Genomic DNA, 26,616 nt, shown 5'->3' with positions numbered 1-26,616 from the left:
CCTGAGAACAGGTTTTTAAGCAGTAAGACCCAACGATTTGACTTGGGTTGGCTCTGCCTGAAGTGCAGTCTCCTTACCTGCCTCCAGCCAAAAAAAGTCTAGACCTAGGAATGCCTTCCCCCTGCACGGAAAGTAGGATGGGGAGGGGGGCGCGGGCGGTGCTTAATAATCCAAGGAAGAGTCGATGGAAATGCCAAGGACAGGAGCAGCTTCTGCAATAATGCCTCAACTGATGGGAACAGAGTTTTTGTTTACCCAATTTCCCCCTGAATGTGGCTTTTAGAAAAACAGAGGAAACAACAAAAAAGTGGGATAGAGTGATGCGAGAAACTTGCTCAAGTCCTACCTCGCCTTTGGTCACAAGCCTAAGAAGTCTTCCCGGGGCCGGGGGATGAGCGACGGCCTGCCGCGGAAGCGCCTGGATCCAGACACTTTCTGACTCCGTGAGAACGGCCCGATTAAACATTTTTATTCTTCATTGCTGTTGAATCTATGTTGAGATTTAAAACACATGGGATCCCCGAGAGACTTTCTTAGCCCTCTCAGTCCTCCGCAGGCACCGCCGAAGGCAGCCGCCATTGAGGGTTGCTAAGGCCCGGGGTCCTGGGTTTCTATGACGACACGCAGGCGTTTGGGAAAAGGTGCGGCTACAAGACGTCTGGTGAGCAGCACAGTTTACAGTTATGGGCTGCAAGTGTCGGTTTCCCATCACTTCTGATGCAGAAACGGTGCGAGCTCTGCCCGACCGCGAGTCGGTGGGGCTGCGTGCGCCGGGCGCTGCCTGTGGGGAGGCCGGGACCTCGAGCGAGGGGCGCCTTCAGGTGGTGCCGGTGGTCGGAGGGGTGGGCCGAGCGTGTACTTCCCGACCTGGGCCCAGACTCTGATCCACCCACAGGCTTCTTAGTCGCATCAGAGGACTTTAGAGCCCGGAAGTCTCCTCAGAGAAAACCCATGATAGATGAATTGTAAACTCCAATTTTAACATAAACAGTTAACGGGTCTCTCTCTCTCTCTCTCTCATTCTCTCTCTCTTTCTCTCTCTTTCCTGCAGGTCAATGTGGCAGCCCTGCCAAATCCCAGTAATGCCGCTGATTTGTTTCTAGGTTAGCTTTCTGGAGGGGTATTTCAAATTACTAGAGAGTGATAGGAGGCATTGCTTACTATGTCGCTCCCGAAAACGCCCTCAACGTCAACACCTGAGGGCAAAAATGTGAAAATCTCTGCATCCAAGGAAGAGACAGGTAAAGTTCTTCAAGGTATAAATAATCATGGCCATAGTCAGAAATCAGAATACGTTCACTATTTTCCTTAATCTGAGATTTCAGGATACTTTAATTAGTTTCGTTTTTCCAATACACTTGTTTCAATAAAATCAAAAGCCATTCCTTTTATAGTATTTTTCACTACTCTGCGTAAGGACTGTGTTTGTAATTTTTTTCAGATGCTAATGAGTTTTATATTGTTCTAAATTCAACCTATTTTAAATACCAATGGTTGTATGAAACAGTACTTTTTTGGGGTATTTGTTAAGGAACCAGTTTGTATCAGGTTTTAGTAATTATTCTGAATGAAAGTAATTATTTGTATAAGATTTTCATTCATATGTAGCTAAATGCAGATCTGTACTGGAATAAGAATCTGCTAGTGACTTCCCTGGCGGTCCAGTGGTTAAGACTCCGCGCTTCCATTTCAGGGGGCTCCGGTTCGATCCCTGGTCTGGGAACTAAGATCCTGCATGCCAAAAAAAAAAAAAAAAAGAATCTGCTAGACTCATTCCTACCCCTCATTATGTTAAAGCTTCCTCCAACTCACCTACATCTTGTTTTTAGGGGATATTCTGCTAAAGTCCCACCTAACTTTTTTTTTTTCCTTATTTCCTCCGATATTCTGACTCCATCCCAAACTTTCAAGAGATAGACTTTTGGTAATGTGAACTTCAGAGGTTTTGATGGTGATCAAAGCATGATACATCCTTACAGAAATTAACAAACCATTCTATGTGAGGGGCATAGATTAGTCGAGAGTTCTTTAAGAAGATTGACAACCTAACCCTCCTTGCTGACTGTATAGGAGACCTTTTCCTATATTAGGCCTACTCCCCTACCTTTATAACTCCTCTGCCCTAGTCAAACTGAGTAGAACACTCTTTATACTGAGTTTTACTGCACTAATTTGCTCAGATTATTCTACTCTCTTCATTTCTAAGGATCCCAATTCTACATTTAAATCCAACTCAGATAGCTTTCACTCTATAAATATTCCAATTTAATTTTCACCTTTGAACTTATATAGAAAAAATTACTAAATAATTTGACAGTTTTGAGGAGAGGAGATTTCTTTTGTCATTTTCACATCAAAGGGAAAATAGACATTCCCATCATCTTCATGCTATCTCGGTTAGTTGATCAAGCGAAGTGAGTTTAATTTTCAACTTTGAATTTGGAATAATGGAGGTTCATCTTTGTACCTGAGTTTTTGAACTCATGTCTGATGTAAGTGTGAGTAGGGCAGACAATATGAGTTCCTTTTTCTTGACCAGTTGACTTTCAGTGTTTTAAATATTGCTGCTATTCTTGGCAACCGGAAGCAATGTTTCTCTCTGTTAGCAACATATATATGGGATTGATGAGGTAGCCTGGGAATCTCTAATTAACTCTCAAAAAAACTACAGTAAGCTTTTCTTTCCCATTATTTTCTTAGGACTTCCTAAACTAAGGGAGAAAAAAAGTCTGGTGGATCCGTCGAAACCCCTTCCTACTTCCCTTCAGAATGAGTTCATCCCTCAGGAAGTTCTACTTTCTCTGACCTATACAGCCAATGCTGGTCCTTGTCCTGAAAACTTACTGCCTCCTAAGAAAATTAAAACCCCAAAGGTGTGTATATACATATATAAAGTACTTGGGAACATTTATCTTTTGGTATCCGGTTCATTAAGTATTTATTTAGCATATGTTATGTAATCCAGATTGTCTTAAGAATATTTTAAAATTAATTTCCTAGATTGAAAACTAAACTCTTTTGCATATTTTCAAGGAAATACTTGAGTATTTCCATTAACCTGTTTTTATGTGATTTACCTAAATGATCATTACTACTCTTAGTCTTGATATTTTTCTTTCACTATTGAATTGTCCTAGTTTTAGTCTTTCTCCTTGGTATTAAATAAGAATTCTGCTCTCTCTTTTTCCATAGAATATTCAAATGTCTTTAATGTAAATACTCAAAAATGATTAAGAATAGATTTCACTTGACTAGAGCGCCCTCTGCTGTGTATTCATGTTTTTCTTTTTCCCAGGGTACTCTTCCACGCCCTGTTGACCACGTTTGGCATAACCCTATTCGAAGAAATAAGTTCAAATATCTGATTGACCATCCCGTTTCCCTAACGGGAGCTGGAAGGTAAAGAAGGAAGATAGTTGGGTAGATGCAGATGAATAGAATCATTATCTCATTTTGTATGATTTCCTTGGGAGGAGCAGAATCGGAAAAATTGTAAAATCATAGAATCATCGATTTTAAATCAGAGAATAAAATCATAGAATCAAGATTTCAAAGCTTGAATTATCTTTTTTTAGAAAAATACATTTATTTATTTTTGGCTGCATTGGGTCTCTGTTGCTGTGCGCGGGCTTTCTCTAGTTGTGGCGAGCGGGGGCTACTCTTCGTTGCAGTACGTAGGCTTCTCATTGCGGTGGCTTCTCTTGTTGTGGGCTCTAGACGCACGGGCTTCAGTAGCTGTGGCACACGGGCTCAGTAGTTGTGGCTTGTGGGCTCTAGAGCGCAGGCTCAGTAGTTGTGGCGCACAGGCTTAGTTGCTCCGCGGCATGTGGGATCTTCCCAGACCAGGGCTTGAACTGGTGTCCTCTGCTTTGGCAAGCAGATTCTTAACCACTGTGCCACCAGGGAAGCCCGCTTGAAGTATCTTTAATGAACCAGAATACAATCTGAAGAGGACATGGGTCTACCTTTTTGTGTATGATGATTATCAAGAGGATGGCAATACGTGCTGGCTCTGTTGACTTTTCACTTGTTTTAAATTTGCTTTTGCATGCCTTCATGTACTTGTCCCCTTACTCTCCTATTCTTTGTTGTACCCTAGTAGAAGGGAAAATATCAGGCAGAAGACCTTTAGGGCCTCTTTTATTTGCACATCTGAGAAGAGCTAGGTAACATAGCTTCATGACCTGCAAAACCTTGAAAAACAAGTGCTTAATCCCTGCTTTTCCTCAAAGCGAACCCTTAACCTTTACACTGTTTTAGATCAAATCAGCAAATTATATTTGTTGTTTTTATATCATTCCTAAAAATATCCAAAATTACAACATTTTCCCTGTGAAGATTGTAATCTGCTAATTTTCTGTGTATGGTTAATTTATCAATTTACTCCCTCCAAAAAAAAATTTACTCCCTCCATGCTCCTTACTGAAATATCACTTAATAGTAAGTTTACAGTTACTAATACTTGGGTAGGTTATTTAGTCTTTCTGAGTTCCATTTTCTCACTTGTAAAAAGGGAATAATAGACTTGCTCCATTTTGTGTACCTTCCAGGGATATAGAAAGCACAAATGAGATAATGAATGCAAGAGCACTTGTAAAACTATACACTGCTATGTAAATATAAGGTGTTATTACTCAGCTATGTCTCAGTGCTAGAAAAAGTGGTAGAAATTTAGGCTCTTCATTCCTGTGTCCTGGGGCTTTGGTGTCATAAGTATTGGTACTTTATTTTATGCCATCAGACCATGGTTATAATTATTACTATATAATAATTAGTAGTTACGAGATGTTTGAAGTACTTTGAAAAAACAATTAGCTATATCTGAATGCAGCAATAAACTGACATTAAAGTTTTAATGTCAAATGACATCTGAGTTGGAACTTTTTAAAATGTGAAGATCTGTAGTGTGATAGACAGGATAATGACCTCCCTGAAATGTCCTCACTGCAGTCCTTGGAACCTGTGGATACGTACCTTACATGGCAAAAGTTACCTTGATTTGGCATTGGCAAGAGACAAGAGGAGGGTGACTGTAAAATTAATAAGTGTTAGTGACAGATATTGAGGACAAAGGATGGGATGGAATCAATTATGGATGCTGAGATTTTTGATGAGTAGAGTGGTGCTGCTAACTGACAGAATTAGTGAATATAGAAGGGTGAAAAGTGAGAATGAAGGAGAATTATTTAGTCATATCTAGAGGTAACAAATATGATAAGGTGAGATTTGATAGCATTGCCAAGGGAGAAAGTATAGGGAGAGCACAGAAGGATGAGGACAGGACGTTGTGGAGCATTTCCATTTGGTAGGCAGGAGGTCACAGAGATGTTCAAGAAGGGGTAGGTAGGATGAGAGAACCAGGAGAGTCCAGTCATACAGAGGACAGAGGAGAGGAGAGTGTTTTTAAGAAGAGAGGTGATCAACCCTGGAAAATATTCCAGGAAAATAGTGGAAGATGAGAACTGATGACTTAGCTGTAGAAAGTCATCCTCAGCTTTCTGGAGAATGATTTCCCAACTGCAGGGAAATTTTAAGAAGTCTGATGTTTAGCAGAAAGTGAGAGATAGATAGATCAAGGTAACTTGACAACAATGTATGGTCAAGGGAAGATTTTTAGAAGGGGAGAAGACTTGAGTTATAGACCAGGGGGAATGTTCCAAGAGAGAAGGAAATACACAGAAATTAGGATTGATGGAATGAGGTCCCCAAGGATGTGGGCAAAGATGAAATGAAGGACTTAAGTGGAGGAAATAATCCTGGGGAAGGGAATATATCTTAACATGAGGCTGAAGGAAAGGCGAATGAGAAATTTGACCTGGAGAAGAGGAAGAGTGCGGGGGGGAAAACCCTAATGCCTCAGCCTTCTTAGTAAAGTATGAGGTAAGGAGACCAGTTTTGTGTCCCTTTGTATCCACTAGAAGGATGTGTGTGGACTTTACCCACTCTTATCCAGTAGCCAGACAAAATTTATTTTGTAAATATATTTTTCTTATCTTTTAGGGATATTTCTTTTCTGTACGATGTTAAATATGTTAAAGGAGAGACTAGGGAGAGCACAGTTTGTCCCCCACAAATGGACCGTTCATTACAGTCACGTGATGGTGTCCTTGTGCCTCATAAGGTAAATAAAGTATTTGACAAATAATTTCCTCTCCCTCTCTCTACTTAAAAAAAAAATTGCCCCCAAATATAAAGCCATGTCATACTATAACAACCTGCATTGTTTATGTTTTCATAGCACTTTCTAATTATTTCTAGAAAAGGGCATTTAGTGGGAGATGATCAAACATATCTTATTTTAAGCCATTTTCCAAACTACAGTTATTTACTTTAATCTGGATAATACAGTGTAGGAGACTAGATTTTTTTTAAAAGAAACCAACAGTTTAAAGTTGTAGAATTCTTGAAAGTAACAACATTGTAAATCAACTGTACTTCAATTTTTAAAAAGGCAGAAAAAAGAATTGTAGAATTCTTATTTTTGGCTTGTTGCTAAGGTAAATTTTACATTCCTATTGAATTTTAAAGTCAATAGATTTTTGTGTAATTAATACTAAAACCAAGATTGTTCTTTAATTCATGGCTAATTTTTAATTTTATTTATTTTTAACATTTATTTATTTATTTTTGGCTGCGTTGGGTCTTCGTTGCTGTGCGTGGGCTTTCTCTAGTTGCAGTGAGCGGGGGCCACTCTTTGTTGTGGTGCATGGGCTTCTTATTGAGGTAGCTTCTCTTGTTGTGGAGCACGGACTCTAGGTGCGCGGGCTTCAGTCTTCATGGCACATGGGCTCAGTATTTGTGGCTTGTGGGCTCTAGAGCACAGGCTCAGTAGTTGTGGCGCATGGGCTTAGCTGCTCGGTGGCATGTGACATCTTCCTGGACCAGGGGTCGAACCCACGTCCCCTGCATTGGCAGGCGGATTCTTAACCACTGAGCCACAAGGGAAACCCCTTGGCTAATTTTTTAATTTGTGCTCTGCTAAAAGTTTATTACTCCTTGCCATGACCCATATTACTAATATTGTTATTTCTCTGATCAAAATCTCTTAATAAATAGTATCCCTTTGGTATAGAAATTAGGATTTGTGAAACTCAATTTTTTTCATCTGCTTGTTTTCATTCTTGTTGTTCTTTCTTTCTTTTTAAGCCAAAGAAACTAACAGATACTTTGATTCCTGAAGAATTTCATATTGTGTCAAATACAGGAGTTTCAGGTTTGGAGTGTTATGATGAGTGAGTACTGTGGTATATACTGAATATCTGACAAGTTGAACTGTTTCCTACTTCCCAGACATAGAGGAACCTGAGCAGTTCACTCATGTTCCCAAGCAATATCTACACTGAAGTGAGTAAACATCTGGCTTACCATCCTAATACAATTTAAGAAAGGTATCAAAAACTAATGAAAAAAGTCTTACTTAAAAGAGTTTGAAGCAACAAGAATTTACTGTATAGCACAGGGAACTGTGCTATTACAAGATATTGAATATCTTGTAATAACCTATAATGGAAAAAAATCTGAAAAAATATATAACTGAATCATTTTGCTGTATACCTAAAACTAACATAATATTGTAGATCAGTTATATTTCAATTTAAAAAGAGAGTTTGAGATTTTAGTTTAGATTAAATCATTCTCTGTCTTTTCCTACTGTTTAATTTTGAATTTAAAAAAAAATAGATCTTTGTTCTGAACGCTTGCTATGCCTCTTTGGGAATGGTTTTGAGCAACGACAAAGGAAAGTAGCCCTCTAAGTTGGAATCTATAATGCACACTCTAGGGCTTAGCTCCAGACTTCAGACTAGTCATTTCAAGTTTTCTTTGATTTCTGCTAATGGGATTGAAAATGGGATCTTGCTTTTATTTTCTGAAACAACACTTGAATGTTTCATAGTTTAAAAAACTAGAACTTTGGATTAGGTTTTATAGTAAAATACCCAGAAGCTGTCACTCTTTTTACCTTATCCAATACGTATGTTAAGTGGCATTTCCTTATGATGGTGGGTTTCAGAACAATATTTTGCCAAAGGGAACTAAACGGAACTCATTTTTTGGGTAACTTTTAATTCTTATGTAATTTCAAAATTATAAAAAAGTTACAAAAATGGGACAGGGAACTCCTGTATACCCTCTATCCTGACTCACTGAGTGTTTACATTTTGCCTTATTTGCTTTAATACACACACACACACACACACACACACACACTTAAACTATTCAAGAGTAAGTTGGAGTCCCTCATGACCCTTTGCCACCAAATACTTTAGTGTGTATTTCCTTGTAACCCACTATTTATAGATCTTTTTGATGACTTTTTTAGCTCCATCATTCTTGTATATATTAGTTGCCATTTTACAATATAGACTCATAGATTTCTGTTTTTTTCAGTGAGTTATAATTCTTTGCTATCATTGATGTTCAAATTTTTCCTGATTTTGCTAATGCCAGATCCTTTGAGCTGGCTCTTGTGTTCTTTAGGCATGTCCCCATCATTCGTTGAATGTTCTCTTATTTTCTGGCTCAATAAGATTTTCAGGTTCATCTTGTATTTCCCAGCTCCAGCTTTGGAGTGAGCTATGAGTCACTTCTCCACGGAGTACTGTTTGCCTTTTAGTGTAGAAGCGTTCTTAGAAACCAAGATCTGGGTGCTAGGTGTACTCATTGCTCCTGGGGTATCATTGCTTCTAGTCCCTCTCACATACTCATTTTTGAAACGTTTTTGAGTCTTTATATTCCCTGAATATTTTTCACTAATCTAAATTCTGAAAGTGGACCTTATTAACCAACTGTGTTCCAGTAGGGGGCAGAACCAAAGGAAGTGTTTTTTAACTAGGGGAAGAAAAAAGATATATAAATAATAATGAATTTGAAGAATTACCATGAGATTCTCATTGTGATACCCATTTAGGTATAAGCAAGTACTTCCAGAGGACAGATAAATATGCTGGGCATCAGGAAGCTTGGCTTCTAGTTTCAGCTCTGCTTATTAATTTTATAACCTGTTTAGTCACTTAACTTTGTTGACTTCAGTGGTCTTAAAACATTCTTCCACCTTTGAAATGTCATTTTTCTTAATGAATCAAAGAAATTTTTGTATTGTGATACACTGAGGAATGTGATTAAAGCTCTTTTACTTAAAATTTTTTAAAATATGATAAGTATCATTATATCTGTGTCTGTAGATGTCTAAGGCTATTTAAGTATCCTCTTGTGTGTAAAACGATGGACCTTTCTGATTGTCTCCAAGCTTCTCAATTCTGTGAGGTCTTAAGTTTTTCATGTCTTGTTATGTGATAAATAGGCCAGACAGTTTTCTTACAATAATATTTACCTGTCTTATTTATTGCAGCAAATATACTACTCTCCTCACAGATAGTGAAAATAGACTATTGCTCTTCCCATCCATGTAAGTATTGTTTATTTTTGAGAGTGTTTCTAAGAAGGAATAACTATATACACATATTCTTCTTTTTATTGGTACTTTATTACACAAAAATATTAAAATTACTGCAGAAAGCCAAGACAATAATTGCCTACAATTCTATCATTTAATCAGTGTTTTCATTTGTCCAACTGCATATTGATTTTTTTTTTTTTTTTTTTTGTGGTACGCGGACCTCTCACTGTTGTGGCCTCTCCCGTTGTGGAGCACAGGCTCCGGACGCGCAGGCCCAGTGGCCATGGCTCACGGGCCCAGCCGCTCCGCAGCATGTGGGATCCTCCCGGACGGGGGCACAAACCCACGTCCCCTGCATCGGCAGGTGGACTCTCAACCACTGCACCACCAGGGAAGCCCTGCATGTTGTTTTTTTACATATTTATAATAATATCAAAGTGCTAAAAACACTTTTTTTTTTACCATTTTAAATGGTTTTTTTTGGGTTTGTTTTTAAATTTTATTTTATTGTGGTAAGAATACTTAACATGAGATCTATCCTCTTAATAAAATTTTAAGTGTGCAATACAATATTGTAATTATAGGCACAGTATTGTACAGCAGAACTGTAGAACCTTGCATAACTGAAATATTATGCCCATTGATGAGCAGCTTTCCATTTCCTTCTCCCCTCAGCCCCTGCAAACCACCATTCCACTTTCTGATTCTATGAGTTTGACTATTTTAGATACCCCATGTAAGTGGAATCACACAGTGTTTGTTTTTCTGTGACTGGCTTATTTCACTTAGCATAATGTCCTCTAGGGACATTCATGTTGTTGCATATTGCAGAATTTCCTTCTTTTTTTAAGGCTGAACAATATTCCAGTATGTATGTATGTATGTATGTGTGTGTGTGTATACATATATATATATGTATACACACACACCACATTTCCTTTATCCATTCATCAATGGATCAAGGGTTGTTTCCACATCTTGGCTGTTGTGAATAGTGCTTCAGTGAACTTGGGAGTGTTAATGTCTCTTCAAGATCCTTTTTTTTTTTTTTTTCTTTTGGCCACACCATGCGGCATGCAGTATCATAGTCCCCTGCAGGGATCAAATCCGTGCCCCCTGCAGTGGAAGCATGGATTCTTAACCCCTGGATATCCGGGGAAGTCCCTCTCTTCAAGATCCTGATTTCAAGTGGGATTGCTGGATCATATTTTAAATACTTTTATATTCTAAATATAACCATTAGTGTTTCTCCATTTTGCTATAGGCTTCTTTTCTTTTTTTTTTCTTTTTTTTTTTTTTTTTAGGCTTCTTTTCTTATCTATCCCTTGTCCCTTTTCTTTTATATTGTGAAGTAGCGGATCTTAGCAGCTTGGTGTTTATCACTCCACATTTTTCTGTGTTCTAACAATCTTACACAATAGGGGTATAGAGTTTTTTTGGGAGGTGGAACATTATTTTCTTTTATGAAAAAGAGGATCATACTATTTGCATTTTTGTTAGTTTTTGTTTTGTTTTGTTTTTGTATTTTGTTGTACTGTATTATTGATATCCCACTAGATTAGTATTGTACATATAGGTATAACGCTTTAAAATACCATTAATATTCCATAGTATGTACATTTTCTTTATACATATTATGTTCCTTTTGCCATCTGAGCATGACCTATTGTAACATTAATTATATATGTCTGCCATCTTAATCTTTTAGGAAACCTAATAAAAGAGTAGAAGTGGTCCAGCTGAATGATGTGATGGATGCTATGCTAGAGAGGGCTGGTGTGGAAAATCAGGCATATACAGGGCCAACCAAGGTAATTACAAAGATCAATGTAAACCAGTGGTTAAGAGCATGCACTCTGGAGGTAGAATGCCTGGATTGGACTCCTGACTCTGCCGTTTATTAGCTGACGACCTTGGGCAGGTCATTTAATGTATTTGTACCTTGATTTCCTCATCTGTAAATTACAGATAATAATATTATTTACCTCATAGGGTTGTTGTAGAGATTAAATGACATAATGAATGTAGATTGCTTAGGACAGTGCTTGGCATGTGGTAAACATTGTATAATTAATTTTTAGTCATTATTATTGTATTTAATTGAATATAAGGCACCACTGATTATAAGACCCTTATTATTTTATGTACCACTAAAAACATTGCCAATTAAACGATGCTTTCTTATCACTTATAATTTTTATTTTGCACCTAATGAAAGAGCTCTTTCAGTCTTACATAGATACAGATGTTTTTCTTTATGGGGCTATTTCTCTTTTGTTTTATAAGTTTTTATTTTTATAGAATTTGAAACTTATAGACAAGGTCAATATAAGGCACTCCTGTAACCTTTACCCAGGTTTGGTAATTGTTTACACTGTGCCCTATTGGCTTTGTCATTCTCTTTCCCTCTCTGTGTATCTCTATGTGTATGGTTTTTTTCTGAACCATTTTAGAGTAAGCTGGCAACCTCATGCCTCTTTATCACCAAACATTTTAGGGTATGTTTCCTATAAATAAAGACAATCTCATACATCCATAATATAGTTATCAAAATCAGGAAATTTAACATTGATATGATAGTATTATCTAATATAGTTCATATTCAAGTTTCAAATTTTATTAATTGTCCCTGTAATGGCTTTTATAGCTATTTTCCCCTCCATTTTGGGATCCTAGGATCACACAGTGCTTTTAGTTGTCATGTTCCTTTAGACAGCTATAATCTGAAACCGTTCTTTGTTTTTCTTGACCTCAATATCTGTAGAATGTTCCTTAATTTTGGTTTGTCTGATGTGTACTTATTCAATTCAGGCTTTGTATTTTTGGCAGGTATAACATAGTGGTGATATTGTGACTTTCTCAGTGCATCATATAAAGAGGTGCATGATTAGACATAGACTTTTTTTTAATATATCATTTTTTATATATGTTTATAAAGGAAAATGTAAGTGAACAAATTAATCAAGGTGTTTCTAAAACTTATTCACATTGAGTGCTTTTTTACTGTTTTTTTTACTGTGTTAATGTGTTTTTGTGTTTACTGTGTTTACTGTGTTTACTGTGTTTACTGTGTTACTGTGTTTTTTACTGGCAAGACTGTAATAAATACTGATTATCTTTTTTACTGTTTTTTTTTACTGTGTTAATGTGTTTTTGTGTTTACTGTGTTTACTGTGTTTACTGTGTTACTGTGTTTTTTACTGGCAAGACTGTAATAAATACTGATTATCTTTTTTACTGTTTTTTTTACTGTGTTAATGTGTTTTTGTGTTTACTGTGTTTACTGTGTTTACTGTGTTACTGTGTTTTTTACTGGCAAGACTGTAATAAATACTGATTATCTTACTTATCTTTTGCCAGATGCACAAACTATTTCATATATTGAAGAAGGAACAGACCATTTATAATATAGTATTTCATGAACTTATTCGACAAGTCAGTGTGGACTGTGCAGATAGAGGAGAACTACTATCCAAAATCAGGTTAGAGCTGTTATTGGAGTACCCCAGTTTCCTCCTGAATTTTATATTAGAATTATATTTATATCTGCTTTTAAGAAAATCACAGGGCTTCCCTGGTGGCGCAGTGGTTGAGAGTCCGCCTGCCGATGCAGGGGACACGGGTTCGTGCCCCGGTCTGGGAAGATCCCACATGCCGCGGAGCGGCTGGGCCCGTGAGCCATGGCCGCTGAGCCTGCGCGTCCGGAGCCTGTGCTCCGCAACGGGAGAGGCCACAACAGTGAGAGGCCCGCGTACCGCAAAAAAAAAAAAAAAAGAAAATCACAGAAGTCATTTCTCTATTGATAATAAGGGACCTAAGTGCATTTCTATTATATTTTCTATAGTAAAAATATATTAGTTGAGAACTTCCTTAAGGTGATTTCTGTTGGGATGTTTGGCACCATATTCTTTTATGATTGGGAGTGAAGTGCTACATGGAAAAGTAGAAACAGTATAGATTCTGGAGACAGACCAGTCTGATTTTAAATCATCATCTAGGTGTGTGACCTTGGTAAAAGTCTACCCCTTAGTTTGCTTATTTGTAAATGAAGACAATAACTATGTAAAAATTTTTCTTTTTTAAAAAAAATTAATTTAATTACTTAGTTAATTTTTGGCTGCATCGGGTCTTCATTGCTATGCATGGGCTTTTTCTCTAGTTGTGGTGAGCGGGGCCTACTTGTCATTGTGGTGTGTGGGCTTCTCACTGCGGTGGCTTCCCTTGTTGTGGAGCACGGGCTCTAGGCACACAGGCTTCAGTAGTTGTGGCACGTGGGCTCAGTAGGTGTGGCTCGTGGGCTCTAGAGCACAGGCTCAGTAGTTGTGGCACACGGGCTTAGCTGCTCGGTGGCATGTGACATCTTCCTGGACCAGGGGTCGAACCCACGTCCCCTGCATTGACAGGTGGATTCTTAACCACTGTGCCACCAGGGAAGTCCCACTATGTGAAAATTTTCCATTCTTAAATGATATTTACTGAGTTTCTACTCTGTGTCAGGCATTAAGATGCTTCATAGAATAATGCAAGCACAGAAGTAGGCGCTCAATACAATAATTATTATAGATGATGATGATAACTATTATTACTATAATTCTTTTCCTTATGACTATGGCACTTTCCAAAAGCAGAAAGGAATAGTAGAATTAGAATACTGGGTTCAAATTACACATCTGTAGCTTCCTTGCCATGAAACCATAGGCAAATTATTAGATTTTCTGAATATCTGTTTCTCCTGAATGGGAATTAATAATATGAACTTGCCCTATTAGCCACTATCTGATTTGTGGAAACAGAGTCTGCCTATCTGACAGTGCTGAGAAACTAGGAGCAAAGCCATTAATAGGAGACTGGTCAAGAATAGATACTAAGGGGTAAGTTGTTGGAACACCATCAAGAGCTTCAGAATGCCCAATTAGAATGAGGATAGGGGCAACTAAAGGCTCAGTTGTCACTCTAAGAACAAAGCCAGGAGAGATAGATGAGGAATCATTGCAGAGGAAGTAGATAACTAACTGTGTATCCAAACCTTCCTTTAATGAGGAATTGGTGTGAGTGGGACTCTTCCAGCTGATTTCAGGAGTTAGCTTCTAGGGGCCAAAATAGGGTGGGGCCCTATTCCAGGAAGTCTAGACAGAAAGAGATAGGCAGGCAAGTCAAAGCCAAATTTCTTTAAGAAAAATTGAGCCAGACACTAGGGAGACAAAAATACTAACACTAAAGTGCCAGAGTTAGGATCAGAATAGGGTTTCAAAGCTAAGGTTTTAGAATGGGGTAGAGTTGGAGTTTAAGAATACACGGTACGTGGGGATAAGCAATGAGGTTTCAGGGTGGTTGCTGCAAACATTCATGATGTGTTTGTGAAATGGTGAAACATTCAGTAGGTCCAGAATGATCTAGTGTCTGGCATTTTGTTGTGTTAGGAGCTCTTTGAAGGTCTAGGGCCTACCTTCAATGAGGAAGACTTCTGTTGTCCTGAGCCTGGTATCTTCTAAAGTCCTCCCTGTTTCACAGGATTGTTGTGAGGATCCAGTAGCTGTCCCCAATAAATGGTAACACCATGCATGCCCTGGAAATACTCTACATCAGCCCCATTTGCTTGTCACTATAGTTTTCTGCTCTGTCTTTTTTTTTTTTCTGGCTGCATTGGGTCTTTGTTGCTGTGCCCAGGCTTTCTCTAGTTGAGGAGAGCAGGGGCTACTCTTTGTTGTGGTGCACAGACTTTTCATTGCAGTGGCTTCTCTTGTTGCAGAGCACGGGCTCTAGGCACGCAGGCTTCAGTAGTTGTGACTCTCATGCTCTAGAGCGCAGGCTCAGTAGTTGTGGCACATGGGCTTAGTTGCTCCATGGCATGTGGGATCTTCCTGGACCAGGGATTGAACACATGTCCCCTGCATTGGCAGGCAGATTCTTATCCACTGCACCACTAGGGAAGTCCCTGCTCTGTGTCTTTCTGATCAGCTTGTGTGTGTCTCTGCTTTTCATGCGACTGTCTCTTAGGCCTGTTACTATAGAAGGAGGGTTTCATATGAAACAGAGGTTCATAATAACCATTTTTTATAGAGGGAAGAATGACAGATTGGTTATAAGCTGAATAAGACTCAGATTACACAGAAATAGGGCTACTGCAGTAATTATTTTTGGTTGACACTATAAATATCTTTGGATGCAGGCATCTGACATTTTTCAGTTATTGTTATTTTCATTTTTTCCAATATTTTATTAAGGGAATTTCCAAATACCCATATAAAATTTGAAAGAATTTTACTGTAAGCACACATATATCTAGATTCTGCCGTTAACATTATACTGTTCTCACTTTATTGCTTGTCTATCCATCTAGCCATGCTTCTGTTTATCCACCAACTTCATGTACTTCAAAGTAAAATGCAGACATCAGTGTATTTCCCTCAGATATTTCAGCGTGTCTGTCATTAATCAGAGTTCATTATTTATTTGCCTTTTTTTCCTTTTTAAGTAAAATTTACATATAATAAAATGAACAAATCTTGTCTGCATTTGTTGACTTTTGACAGATACATACACTTAAATAACCCAAACGCTTATCAAGATATAGGGTATAACGGCCACCTCACAAAGTTCCTTAATGCTCTTTCCCTGGAAATGCCCACCCCTCCTTCTCCAGAAGTTCTGACTTCTTTGAATCTTAGATTAGTTTTGCCTATTTAGGAACTTCATACAAAAGGGATCATACAGTATATACTCTTTTATGTAAGGCTTCTTTCACATAGTGTGTTTTTGAAATTTATCCACATTGTGCATGTATGGGCAATTTGTTCTTTTTTATTGCTGAGTGGTATTCCATTGTATGAATGGAACAAAACGCAGTTTATCTGTTTTCCTATTGATGGGCACTGTTTCCTGTTTGGGGCTATTATGAATAAAGCTACTGTGAACATTCTTGTAAGAATCTTTCTGTGAACATGTGCTTTCATTTCTTGGGTAAATATGTAGAAATGGGATTGCTAGTTCATAAGTTTGTTTTTTTTAATTTTTTTCAAAAATTGTTTATTTTTACACAAATTTTAAAGATTACTTTCCATTTACACTTATTCAAAAATATTGGCTATATTCCCCATGTTGTACAAAACATGATAAAGTAAGTTTAAGTTTATCTATTTATTTATTTATTGGCCATGCCTCATGGCATGCAGGAGGATAATCATACTTTTCCCTAAAGTGTTTGTACCATTATATACAGTATATACCATTATATACTCCTGCTAACAGTGTGTGAGAGTTCTGGTTGCTCCATATTTTTGCCAACATTTAGTTATGTAGTTCTTTTTAATTTTGGACATTATGGTGGTTGTATAATGGTATGTTATTATGCTTTTAACCTACATTTCCTTGCCAACTCTTTTTTTTTCTTTTAAGATTTATTTATTTTTGGCTGTGTCAGGTCTTAGTTGCAGCACGTGGGATCTTTTTGTTGAGGCATGTGGATCTTTTGTTGCAGCACGTGGGCTCTTTGCTGTGATGTGCGGGCTTCTCTCTAGTTGTGACATGCGGGTTTTTTTTTCTTCTCTTCTTTAGTTGTGGTGTGCAGGCTCCAGGGCGGGTGGGCTCTTTAGTTGTGGTGCGAGTCCCAGAACGCATGGACTCTGTAATTTGTGGCATACAGGCTCTCTAGTTGAGGCACGCAAGCTCAGTAGTTGTGGCACACAGGCTTAGTTGCCCCATGGCATATGGCATCTTAGTTCCCTGACCAGGGATCGAACCCACCTCCCCTGCATTGCAAGGCGGATTCTTTACCACTGGACCATCAGAGAAGTCCCTCCCTGCCAACTTTTGATGTTGAACACTTTTTCATGAGCTTCTTGACCATATATTCTTTTCGTGAAATGTCTGTTCAAATCTTTTGCCTAGTTTTAAATTAGGTTGTTTGTCTTTTTATTATTGAGCTTTAGGAGTTCTTTATACATCTCAGAAACTAGTCTTTTGTTATATATATAATTTTATTTTATATTTACATATATTTTAATGTATTTTAAACCATACATACATTTGACCCTTGAACAATGTGAGTTTAAACTGCATGGGCCTACTTAAGCATGGATTTTTTTTTTTTCTAATAAATACAGTACTACATGATCCATGGTTGGTTAAATCTGTGGATTTGAAACCTTAGATACAGAGGGCTGACTATGGGACTTGAGCATCGTTGGATTTTGGTGTCCACAGTGGATCCTGGAACCAATCCCCCACAGATACCAAGGGATGACTGTCCACAGATTTTTAACTGCAGTGGAGTGGGCACCCCAACCCCTGCAGTGTTCAAGGATTGACTATACTTAATATTTTCACCCAGCTTGTTACTTACCTATTCATTTTTTAAAAAATGTGTTCACCTTACTTTCTTTTAAAAAATAAAAAGTTAAAAAAAAATAGTTTTAGGACTTCCCTGGTGGTGCAGTGGTTAAGAATCCACCTGCCAATGCAGGGAACACGGATTTGAGCCCTGGTCCGGGAATATCCCACATGCCATGGAGCAGCTAAGCCCATGCGCCACAACTACTGAAGCCTGCACACCTAGAGCCCATGCTCCTCAACAAGAGACGCCACCATAATGAGGAGCCCATGCACCGCAACCAAGAGTAGCCCCCGCTCGCCGCAACTAGAGAAAGCCCACGTGCAGCAATGAAGACCCAATGCAGCCAAAAATAAATAAATAAATAAAATAAATTTATAAAAAACATAGTTTTAGATGTACAGAAGAACTGAACAGATAATACAGAGAGTGTCCCTATACCCCTCTGTCCTCTGTATACAGTTTCTCTCATTATTAACATCTTGTGTTAATGTAGTATATTTGTTATAAGTAATGAAACAATATATCAATATTATTGACTGAAGTTCATAGTTTACATTAAGGTTTATTCTTTTGTTATACAGTTCTATGGGTTTTGACAAATGCATATTTTTCAACCATAGAAAGGAATGAAGTACTGATACATGATTTACCATGGATGAACCTTGAAAACATTATGCTAAGTGAAAGAAGCTAGTCACAAAAGATCACATACTGTATGATTCAGTTTATATGAAATGTCCAGAAGAGGCAAATCTAGACAGAAAGTAGATTAGTAGTTGCCAGGAAATGAGAGAAAGAAGAATAGAGAGTGACTGCTAACGGGTACCGTTAAGAGGTGTTTGAGGATGATGAAAATACTCCAGAATTAGATAGGTTGAGGGTTTCACAACTTTGTGAATATACTAAACACATTATCATACACTTTTAAAGGGTGAATTTTATGGCATGTAAATTATATCTTAATAAAAATTACGAAGTGTTCCTTAGTAGTCATCTAATCATTGTGATTCCTCATTTATGTTGCCGATATTAATTTGTGTATCAAATTTCACATAAGAAAAAATTTAAACACCTCTTTTATATAAGTGTTATCTACCTTCCTATAATTTCTACCTGCTAATCCTAATTTTGTACTCTAAAAATCCTCAAAAGAAGTCCATTCTTCCTTTCATCTTATAGCTCTTCAAATATTTGAAAACAGGCATTTTGTCTTCCTCTTATGCATTCTGTTAAGCTAAACATCCCCAGTTCTTTCAAGTTTTCTTAGTGAAATATACTACACATGGAAAGCACACTAATTTGTCCATGTTGATTTCAAAATATGGTATCAGTCGGTATCACAACATTACAGTATCATACAGAATAGTTTCATGGTCCTAAAAACCCTTGTGCATCACCTATTTATCCCTCCTCCCTTCCCATCCCCCCTCACCCTGAACCCTCAGTAACCACTGGTCTTTTTACTGTCTCTATCCTTTTTCTCTTTTCTAGAACATCATACAGTTGAGGTAATATGTTATGTGGTCTTTCCAGACTGGTTTCTTTACTCTCACTTGAATTTTAATCTGATGAAAAATTTCCTGACCATTATTTTGTGGAATTCATTAAATTCTGGGCATTTAATGCCAGAATATCATTGCTTTGGAACAATGATATGCTTTGGAACAATTTGACTATGATGTGTTTTGGTGTAGTTTTCTTCATGTTTCTTATGCTTGGTATTCATTGAGATTTTTGGATCTGTGAATTTATATTTTTCATCAAATATGGAAATTTTTGGGCTCATTTTTCTTCAAGTATTTTTTCTGCCCTCCCCCTCTTCAGGGGAGTCTATTTACACATATATTAGGCCACTAATAATGAAATTATCCCACAGGTCACTGATGTTTTGAAATCTTCATTTTTTTCTCTTTTACTGTTCATTTTGGATAGCTTCTATTGCTGTATCTTCAATTTCACTAATCTTTTCTTCTGCAGTATCTAATCTGCTTTTAATCCCACCCAGTGGTATTTTCATCTGAGACACTGTAGTTTTCATTTCTAGAAGCTCAGTTAGGGTCTTTTAAAAAATACTATCCATGTCTCCTTAACTTTTTTTTTTTTTTTACATCTTTATTAGAGTATAATTGCTTTACAATGGTGTGTTAGTTTCTGCTTTATAATAAAGTGAATCAGTTATGCTCCTTAACTTTTTGAACATATGGAATATAGTTATGATAACTTTTAATGTCCTTATCTGTTAATTCTAACACTTATGCCATTTCTGGGTCAGTTTTGATTGATTGATTTTTCACTTCATGGTTGTGTTTTCCTACTTCTTTGCATGCTTGGTAATTTTGATTGAATGGCAGACATTGTGAATTTTACCTTATTGGATACTATGTATTTTTGTACTCTTAAAAATATTCTTGAGCTTTATTCTGGGACACAACTGTTACTTGAAAACAGTTTGACCTTTTGGGACCTTTGGGCAGGACCAGAACAGTGCTCAATTTAGGGCTAATTATTCCTGAATACTGAGACTAGACTTTTCTTTGTATTCTATCCACTGCCTCATGAATCATGAATTTTTCCAGTTTGGCTAGGTGGAACAGGCATGATTTTGAGCCATGTGTGAGTGCCAGGCACTCTTACCTTTGATCCTTTCAGATGGTTCTTTCCCTGGTCTCAGAAAGTTTCTTCACATTTATGCCCTGATCATTACTTAGCTGAATACTTGAGGGGGACCCTCTGTAGACCTCCAGAGCTCTCTGTGCAGCTCTTTTCTCCCTGGTAGCTTGTCCTCTGAACTCTAGCCACTTTCATCTTTCTAGACTCTTAGCTCTGTCTCCTTAAATTAGGGAGTCCAGTGGGGTCCTCATGGGTTCCATCTCCTTATTGCATGGCCTGAAAACTCTCTCAGGCCAGCAAGTTGGAGCAATCATAGTGCTTACCTTATTTATTTCTGGTGTCTCAGGAATCACTTTCTTTCATTGCTTGATACCCAGTGTCTCAAAAATTGTTTCACATACTGTGTCTTTTTTTGTTGTTGTCATTGTTATTTTAGGAAGGAGAGTGTATTTGGTTCCTCTGGATTTCTTTTTTTATTTCTTGCACCTATATCTGTACTACAATCCTATGTATAAATTAATGTCCTTCATAAGTTTTGGAGAAGTACCAGTGATGATCTCTTTGATGAATGTCTGTTCTCTATTCTCTCTGTTTTCTCTTTCTGGAACTCTGATTAGACTTATATTAGATCTTCTAATTCTATGCTCTTCGTCTCTTTATCTCTATTTCATAATTTCCACCTCCTTGTCTCTGTGCTGCATTCTGGGTATTTTTTCCAGGACATTAATACTCTGTTTAGCTACATCTATTCTGCTGTAACTCATCTATTGAGTTTTACAGTTTGATAATTACATTTTTCCCCTGAGAGTTCTGTTGGTTTGTGTCCATATCTGTCTCATCATATTTGATAAGTTTTTTGTTGCTTATTCATGTTCAAATTCCATCTTTTATTTCTCAGACATTTCATACATAGTTTTGTATTCTAAATCTGATAATTCTAATATATGAAGACCTTTGGTATCTAAATCTACTGTGTGTTGTTTCTTCTGCATCTCATTCATGATGGTTTATTTACATGAGTATTTTCCAGTCTTTGCTTGTGTGACTAATATTTGGCTAATCTTAATCATGAAATCCTCAGGGTATAAATCATGGATGCTTCCTGAAGAGATGATTTGTATTTTTTCTTTTCTGGAATCCTGGCTTCATCCAATAGCCCTACTCCCAGGTTGCCCACTTTGAAGAAAGCCCAAGACTTAGTCTCTGGGACCCAATGTTGGTATTTTTACTGGGCCACCTCTGACCTTGGGTTTTCCTAGTGAATACTGGTTACCACTTCACACTCCATTGTTAGCTTACCGTATTTAGTTTGTTGTTGTTTTTTCATCCCTAGAGACTTCTATTTCTTTCTGTGAGCCCAGTAATGCTTCAAGAAGTATGCTTTATCATGGATATAGTAGTGTTGTAATGGGAGGGCCCTTCAGAATATTTTGTCTCTATATTGCCATGAGGGAGGGTCTTAAAGAAGGTGTTTTAAAAATTGATACGTCCCAATGTATGAGCTGCACATTGAGCTGATAAACTCCCTGTCACTTTAAGTGTTTAAACAAGGGCTGGATAATTCGTTCTGTCAGTGGGTGAGAGATCAAGCTAAATGATTATTTCAACTCAAAGATATTAAAATTCTAGGGTCTCAGGCTTAGAATACAATACCTAGATCACTTTTAAAATAAATGAAGACTGCTTAGTTATAGTATTTATAATTTATCATCTGTGATCATTTCCAAATATTTTGTTTGGTTTTATTCAGAAGCAAGAGAAATTACTTCTTAGCACTTAAAGACTTCTTTGTCTTTGTTTATTTTTAAACAGTTGGTGTTTTTTTACACTTGGGTCAGTTTGAGAAAGTGGTTTTATTCATGAATTCAACTATTTACCAAAAAAACTATTTAGAAAAATTCCACTATATTCAAGGCACTCTGTTAGATGTTGTAAATTTGTAAATACGTAAGACATAGTTTTTATCCTGATAGAGTTTATAATTTAGAAGAAGAAATAAAAAAAGTCCTTATTTTGTTTTACATCTCAGACATTATATTCCAAATATTTATGACTCTGATTAAAATTCTCCACAGTTCATTCACTTGGAATGCGCATTCATTCATGAGCATGGCAGGAATTCACAGCCTAGATCCTTTTCTTTTTCTGTCTTTTCTCCCCACATATCTTTTGTGAGTATCTGTTCGCTATTTCTTTCCCTAACATTACTTTCTCTCTCACATATTTTCTGGCTTGTTTTTCCTTTTCTTCTGCATGATGTCTTGTTTTCCTTCTTTCTCATACAGAGAGCGGTATGTACAAATGCTTGATCAAATTGCCTGGCATATGACTGACTTCTACAAAGACATGGTGACTCAGCGAGTGATGGACCAGCGCATTTTAGAAGAACTGTACAATTTTAATAATGTTATTGAAGAACTGATCAGGTAAAAACTGTGCTTATCAAAGCCCTGTCTCTAAAGAGAGTAAAAAATACTCAGGGAAAGTAGAATGATTAAAGGTGAGGACTCTCTGATTCTCTTTTCGTGTTTTGCAAGAGAACAGAAAGACCTGGATATAACTGTAGAGACATGGGTTACACAGGTTAACACAAAACTAGGGGTCTGTTTTATGTTTGATAGGGAAAAGACTCTTGTTCTTCCTTCCAAAATAGAGATGCTTACCTTAGCTTGGTTTACAGAGCAGCACCATGATTATGGATGTTAAGGTTCAAATCCCAAAGAGAATAAGCATTATATATAATAGCAATCACATTTAGTGATCAACCAACCTTGTGGCCAGATGATTAGTGACAAGAATGAAGAGGATAGGATAGGCATGTCAGAGGGTAGGACAGAGCAGCCTTAAGGCCTTGCCTGCCATCATCTGCCTTCACTCCATTCTAGAGAATCCTCCCCATCTTCTTTCTGCCTTTTCTAGCCAGTCTGATTCCATTGCCAAACCTGGTAAGAGTCCACCTGAATGAACACTAGATTTCTTGATTTGGTTTATAAGGTAGAAAAACTAGGAAGAGATGTACACATGATAACTGAGAAGATTCCTGAGTATAAATCTGATTTCCTAGGTAGAAACGTTTTCAAAATCTTCAACTATGAATACAAAATTTGCTTCCTTTATTTCAGGGAGCTGTGTTTGGTTCAGGCACATGATATGAAATTAACAAAGGAAGCAGAGAAGGCCCACAGAGCTTTGGCACAAGCTCTTTTAGACGCTGAAAAGAATGCCAGGTGAGTTACCGAATGTTAGCCATTATGTCATACTTGCTTCACACCTTATTTCAAGAAATAAAAATGTTTAGAAGCATTTGAAGTTTTTTGAATTACAACAGTGCTTAAAGGAGTTAATATATGTTAAAGTTCATTGTATATATTAACTCTTCCACACACTGTTGTAATACACATCTTGTGTCTCCTTGTGTGCGAATTTTCCAGGGGGGTAAACCTAGAAGTGGAATTACCGGGTCATAGGATATGCATAGCCTTGTCTTGCTGGATGTTACCAGATACTCCACAAAGTGGTTGTACCAGTATATCCTCTAATCAGTGTATGAGATTTCCCTTTTGCTCATATCTTTTATTAGTCTGATAGATATGAAAGGTACCTGGTTTTTGTTTGCATTTTCCTAGTTAGTAGTGTGAGTGTAGTTCTTTTTTAGATTTTAGTGACTCTGCTGTGGTCCTAATGTTTTTATTCTATTTCAGGGGTTAGCAGACTTTTTCTGTAAAGGGCCAGATGGTGAGATATGGTTTCTGATGCAACTACTCAATCAACTGTTCCTTTGTAATGTGTGCCACTGTAGTGCAAAAGCAGCCAAGGACAATACCAGAACATGATTGTGTTCCAATAAAACTTTATTTATTGACACTGAAATCTGAATGTATAATATTTCCTTGTGTTACAGAATATTATTCTCCTATTGTTTTTTAACCATTAAAAATATAAATCAAATATATAAAAAATAAAAAAAGTAAAATTCTTAGCTCATGTGCTATATAAAAACAAGTTGTGGGCCAGGTTTGACCCACAGGCTGTAGTTTGCTAACCTCTATTCTATTTCATTTTCATATTCTATTTCGTTTTCTGTTAGAGTTCTGATTACTAGGAAGCTCTTGGGTATGTATCAAAAGATATATATGATTGCATTTAATTTTTATTTAGTTGATTTAAAATATTATTATATTATCATAGAAGCAGTACATGTGCCTTATAAGAAAATTAGAAAACACAGACAAGCAAAAATAAATTTAAAAAAATCACAATTTCGGGACTTCCCTGGTGGTCCAGTGGTTAAGACTCCACTCTCCCAATGCAGGGGACCTGAGTTCAATCCCTAGTGAGGGAACTAGATGCTGCATGCCACAACTAAAGATCCTGCATACCTCAATGAAGATCCCACACGCGACAATGAAGATCCCATGTGCCACAACTGAGACCCGATGCAGCTAAAAATAAAATAAAATAAAAAAATTTTAAAAAATAAATCTTTAAAAAATAAATAAATTAGAATTTCTTTTGTGCTAATGTCGATTATCAGAACAAAACATCTAAAATCAGAGAGAAGGGGAAGAAAAGAGAGAAAAAAAAATCTCATTTTCTTTAAACATTGATGGTTCTGAAGTAGGATGGTTCATTTTGTGTGTGTGTGATTAAATATTGTAGGTAATATTTTTTTCTTATAGTGACTAATTATTTTGTTGAAAATTTGGAAAATACAGAAACACATAAATAAGAAAATTAAAAACATTCACAATTCTCTTAAAGTTAACTACTATTAATATTTCAATATATTTTTCTTTTTTCTATATATTTTTTATAAAAATGATATCAACTGAATATGTACTATTGTCATTTGGGTTTTCTTGTTTTATGTTGTACACAAAAATTTTTCCTATGTACCAGAGTATTAAGAACATGACCTTTATTTTTTATTTATTTTTTAAATTAATTAATTAATTATTTTTGGCTGCGTTGGGTCTTCATTGCTGCGCACGGGCTTTCTCTAGTTGCGGTGAGCCGGGGCTACTCTTTGTTGAGATGCGCAGGCTTCTCACTGCGGTGGCTTTTCTTGTTGTGGAGCATGGGCTCTAGGAGTGCAGGCTTCAGTAGTTGTGGCACGTGGACTCTAGAGCGTATGCTCAGTAGTTGTGGCTCATGGGCTTAGTTGCTCCGTGGCATGTGGGATCTTCCTGGACCAGGGCTCGAACCCATGTTCCCTGCATTGGCAGGCAGATTCTTAACCACTGCGCCACCAGGGAAGTCCTAAGAACATGATCTTTAATTAGCTACAGAGTATTTTCATCATAGAGCTGCATTATATATTTTATTTGGCCAGTCCCTTGTTGTTGGACATTAAGGTTGTTTCTGAATTTTTTCTTTGACTGTTATAAATAAGACTCATTCACATATACACTACCAAATGTAAAATGGGTGGCTAGTGGGAAGCTGCTGCATAGCACAGGGAGATCAGCTTGATGCTTTGTGACAACCTAGAGGGGTGGGATAGGGAGGGTGGGAGGGAGGCTCAAGAGGGAGGGGATATGGGGATATATGTATACATATAGCTGATTTAGTTTGTTGTACAGCAGAAACTAACATTGTAAAGCAATTATACTCCAATAAAGATATTTAAAAAAAAGATAAATAAGGGTCATTAATTCCCTTTTTAAAATTGAGGTCTTTTAGATAGTAAAGTGCATAACTCTTAAGGTTATTGCTTGTTGAATTTTTATATGTACATTCATCTGTGTGCCACCTACAGTGATTAATTTTTTCTCAGTTTGAACAAGTGGATGCCTCCAAATAGAAGGAGGCTTTAGGAACTGATGTTGGCGATTAATGGCTTTCAACAAAATTAGAAGAATTTTGTGTCACTGACCTTTTATTCTTACAGAAAAATTAATGTTCCTTAGGAGGAAGTGTTTTCGAAAGGTTTGTGAAAGGCTACCAGTCAGTTTCTAACTTCTGTGTTTGTATTTAACCTCAGAAGGGATTTTAATTCTAAAAGAAGCTTCAGTGTAAGTTAGAAGGAAAAGGTATGTTCTGGTAAACAAGAAGAAAAAAGATTTAAGAAAAATGTACTTAATTATACTTAAGCTTTTGGTTGATTGGTGGAGAATTTCTTTAAATCTTATACTAATTATATATAATTTTAAAATGTAGCTCACAATTATTGGGCTTTGTGCGCTTATCTCTTCTTAATAAAGAATCCTAAATTCTGTGAGGAAAAAAAAAGAAAAACAGCTATATTACTACTACTTGTATTCAGAATTTTTCATTA

At 37.0% G+C, this 26,616-nt stretch overlaps 1 protein-coding gene across 1 annotated transcript in view; it reads left to right on the top strand.

Annotated features, from left to right (window-relative positions):
- Positions 1-1,129: 1,129 nt before the first annotated feature.
- AXDND1 (axonemal dynein light chain domain containing 1) overlaps positions 1,130-26,616 on the top strand; it is a 77,152-nt gene continuing 51,665 nt past the window's right edge. The window contains exons 1-10 of the mRNA XM_082857216.1: positions 1,130-1,241; positions 2,701-2,873; positions 3,296-3,399; positions 6,001-6,121; positions 7,147-7,232; positions 9,350-9,406; positions 11,106-11,208; positions 12,758-12,879; positions 22,625-22,765; positions 23,462-23,566. Of these exons, the coding sequence (XP_082713342.1) occupies positions 1,163-1,241; positions 2,701-2,873; positions 3,296-3,399; positions 6,001-6,121; positions 7,147-7,232; positions 9,350-9,406; positions 11,106-11,208; positions 12,758-12,879; positions 22,625-22,765; positions 23,462-23,566 (1,091 nt within the window). The 5' untranslated portion in view covers positions 1,130-1,162. The remainder of the gene's footprint in view (positions 1,242-2,700; positions 2,874-3,295; positions 3,400-6,000; positions 6,122-7,146; positions 7,233-9,349; positions 9,407-11,105; positions 11,209-12,757; positions 12,880-22,624; positions 22,766-23,461; positions 23,567-26,616) is intronic.

The sequence above is a fragment of the Leucopleurus acutus genome (assembly GCF_964270905.1).
Source record: "Leucopleurus acutus genome assembly, chromosome: 2".
NCBI lineage: Eukaryota > Metazoa > Chordata > Mammalia > Artiodactyla > Delphinidae > Leucopleurus > Leucopleurus acutus.
Note: the sequence above shows the minus strand (reverse complement) of the source record. Positions and strands in the feature narration are given on the sequence as shown.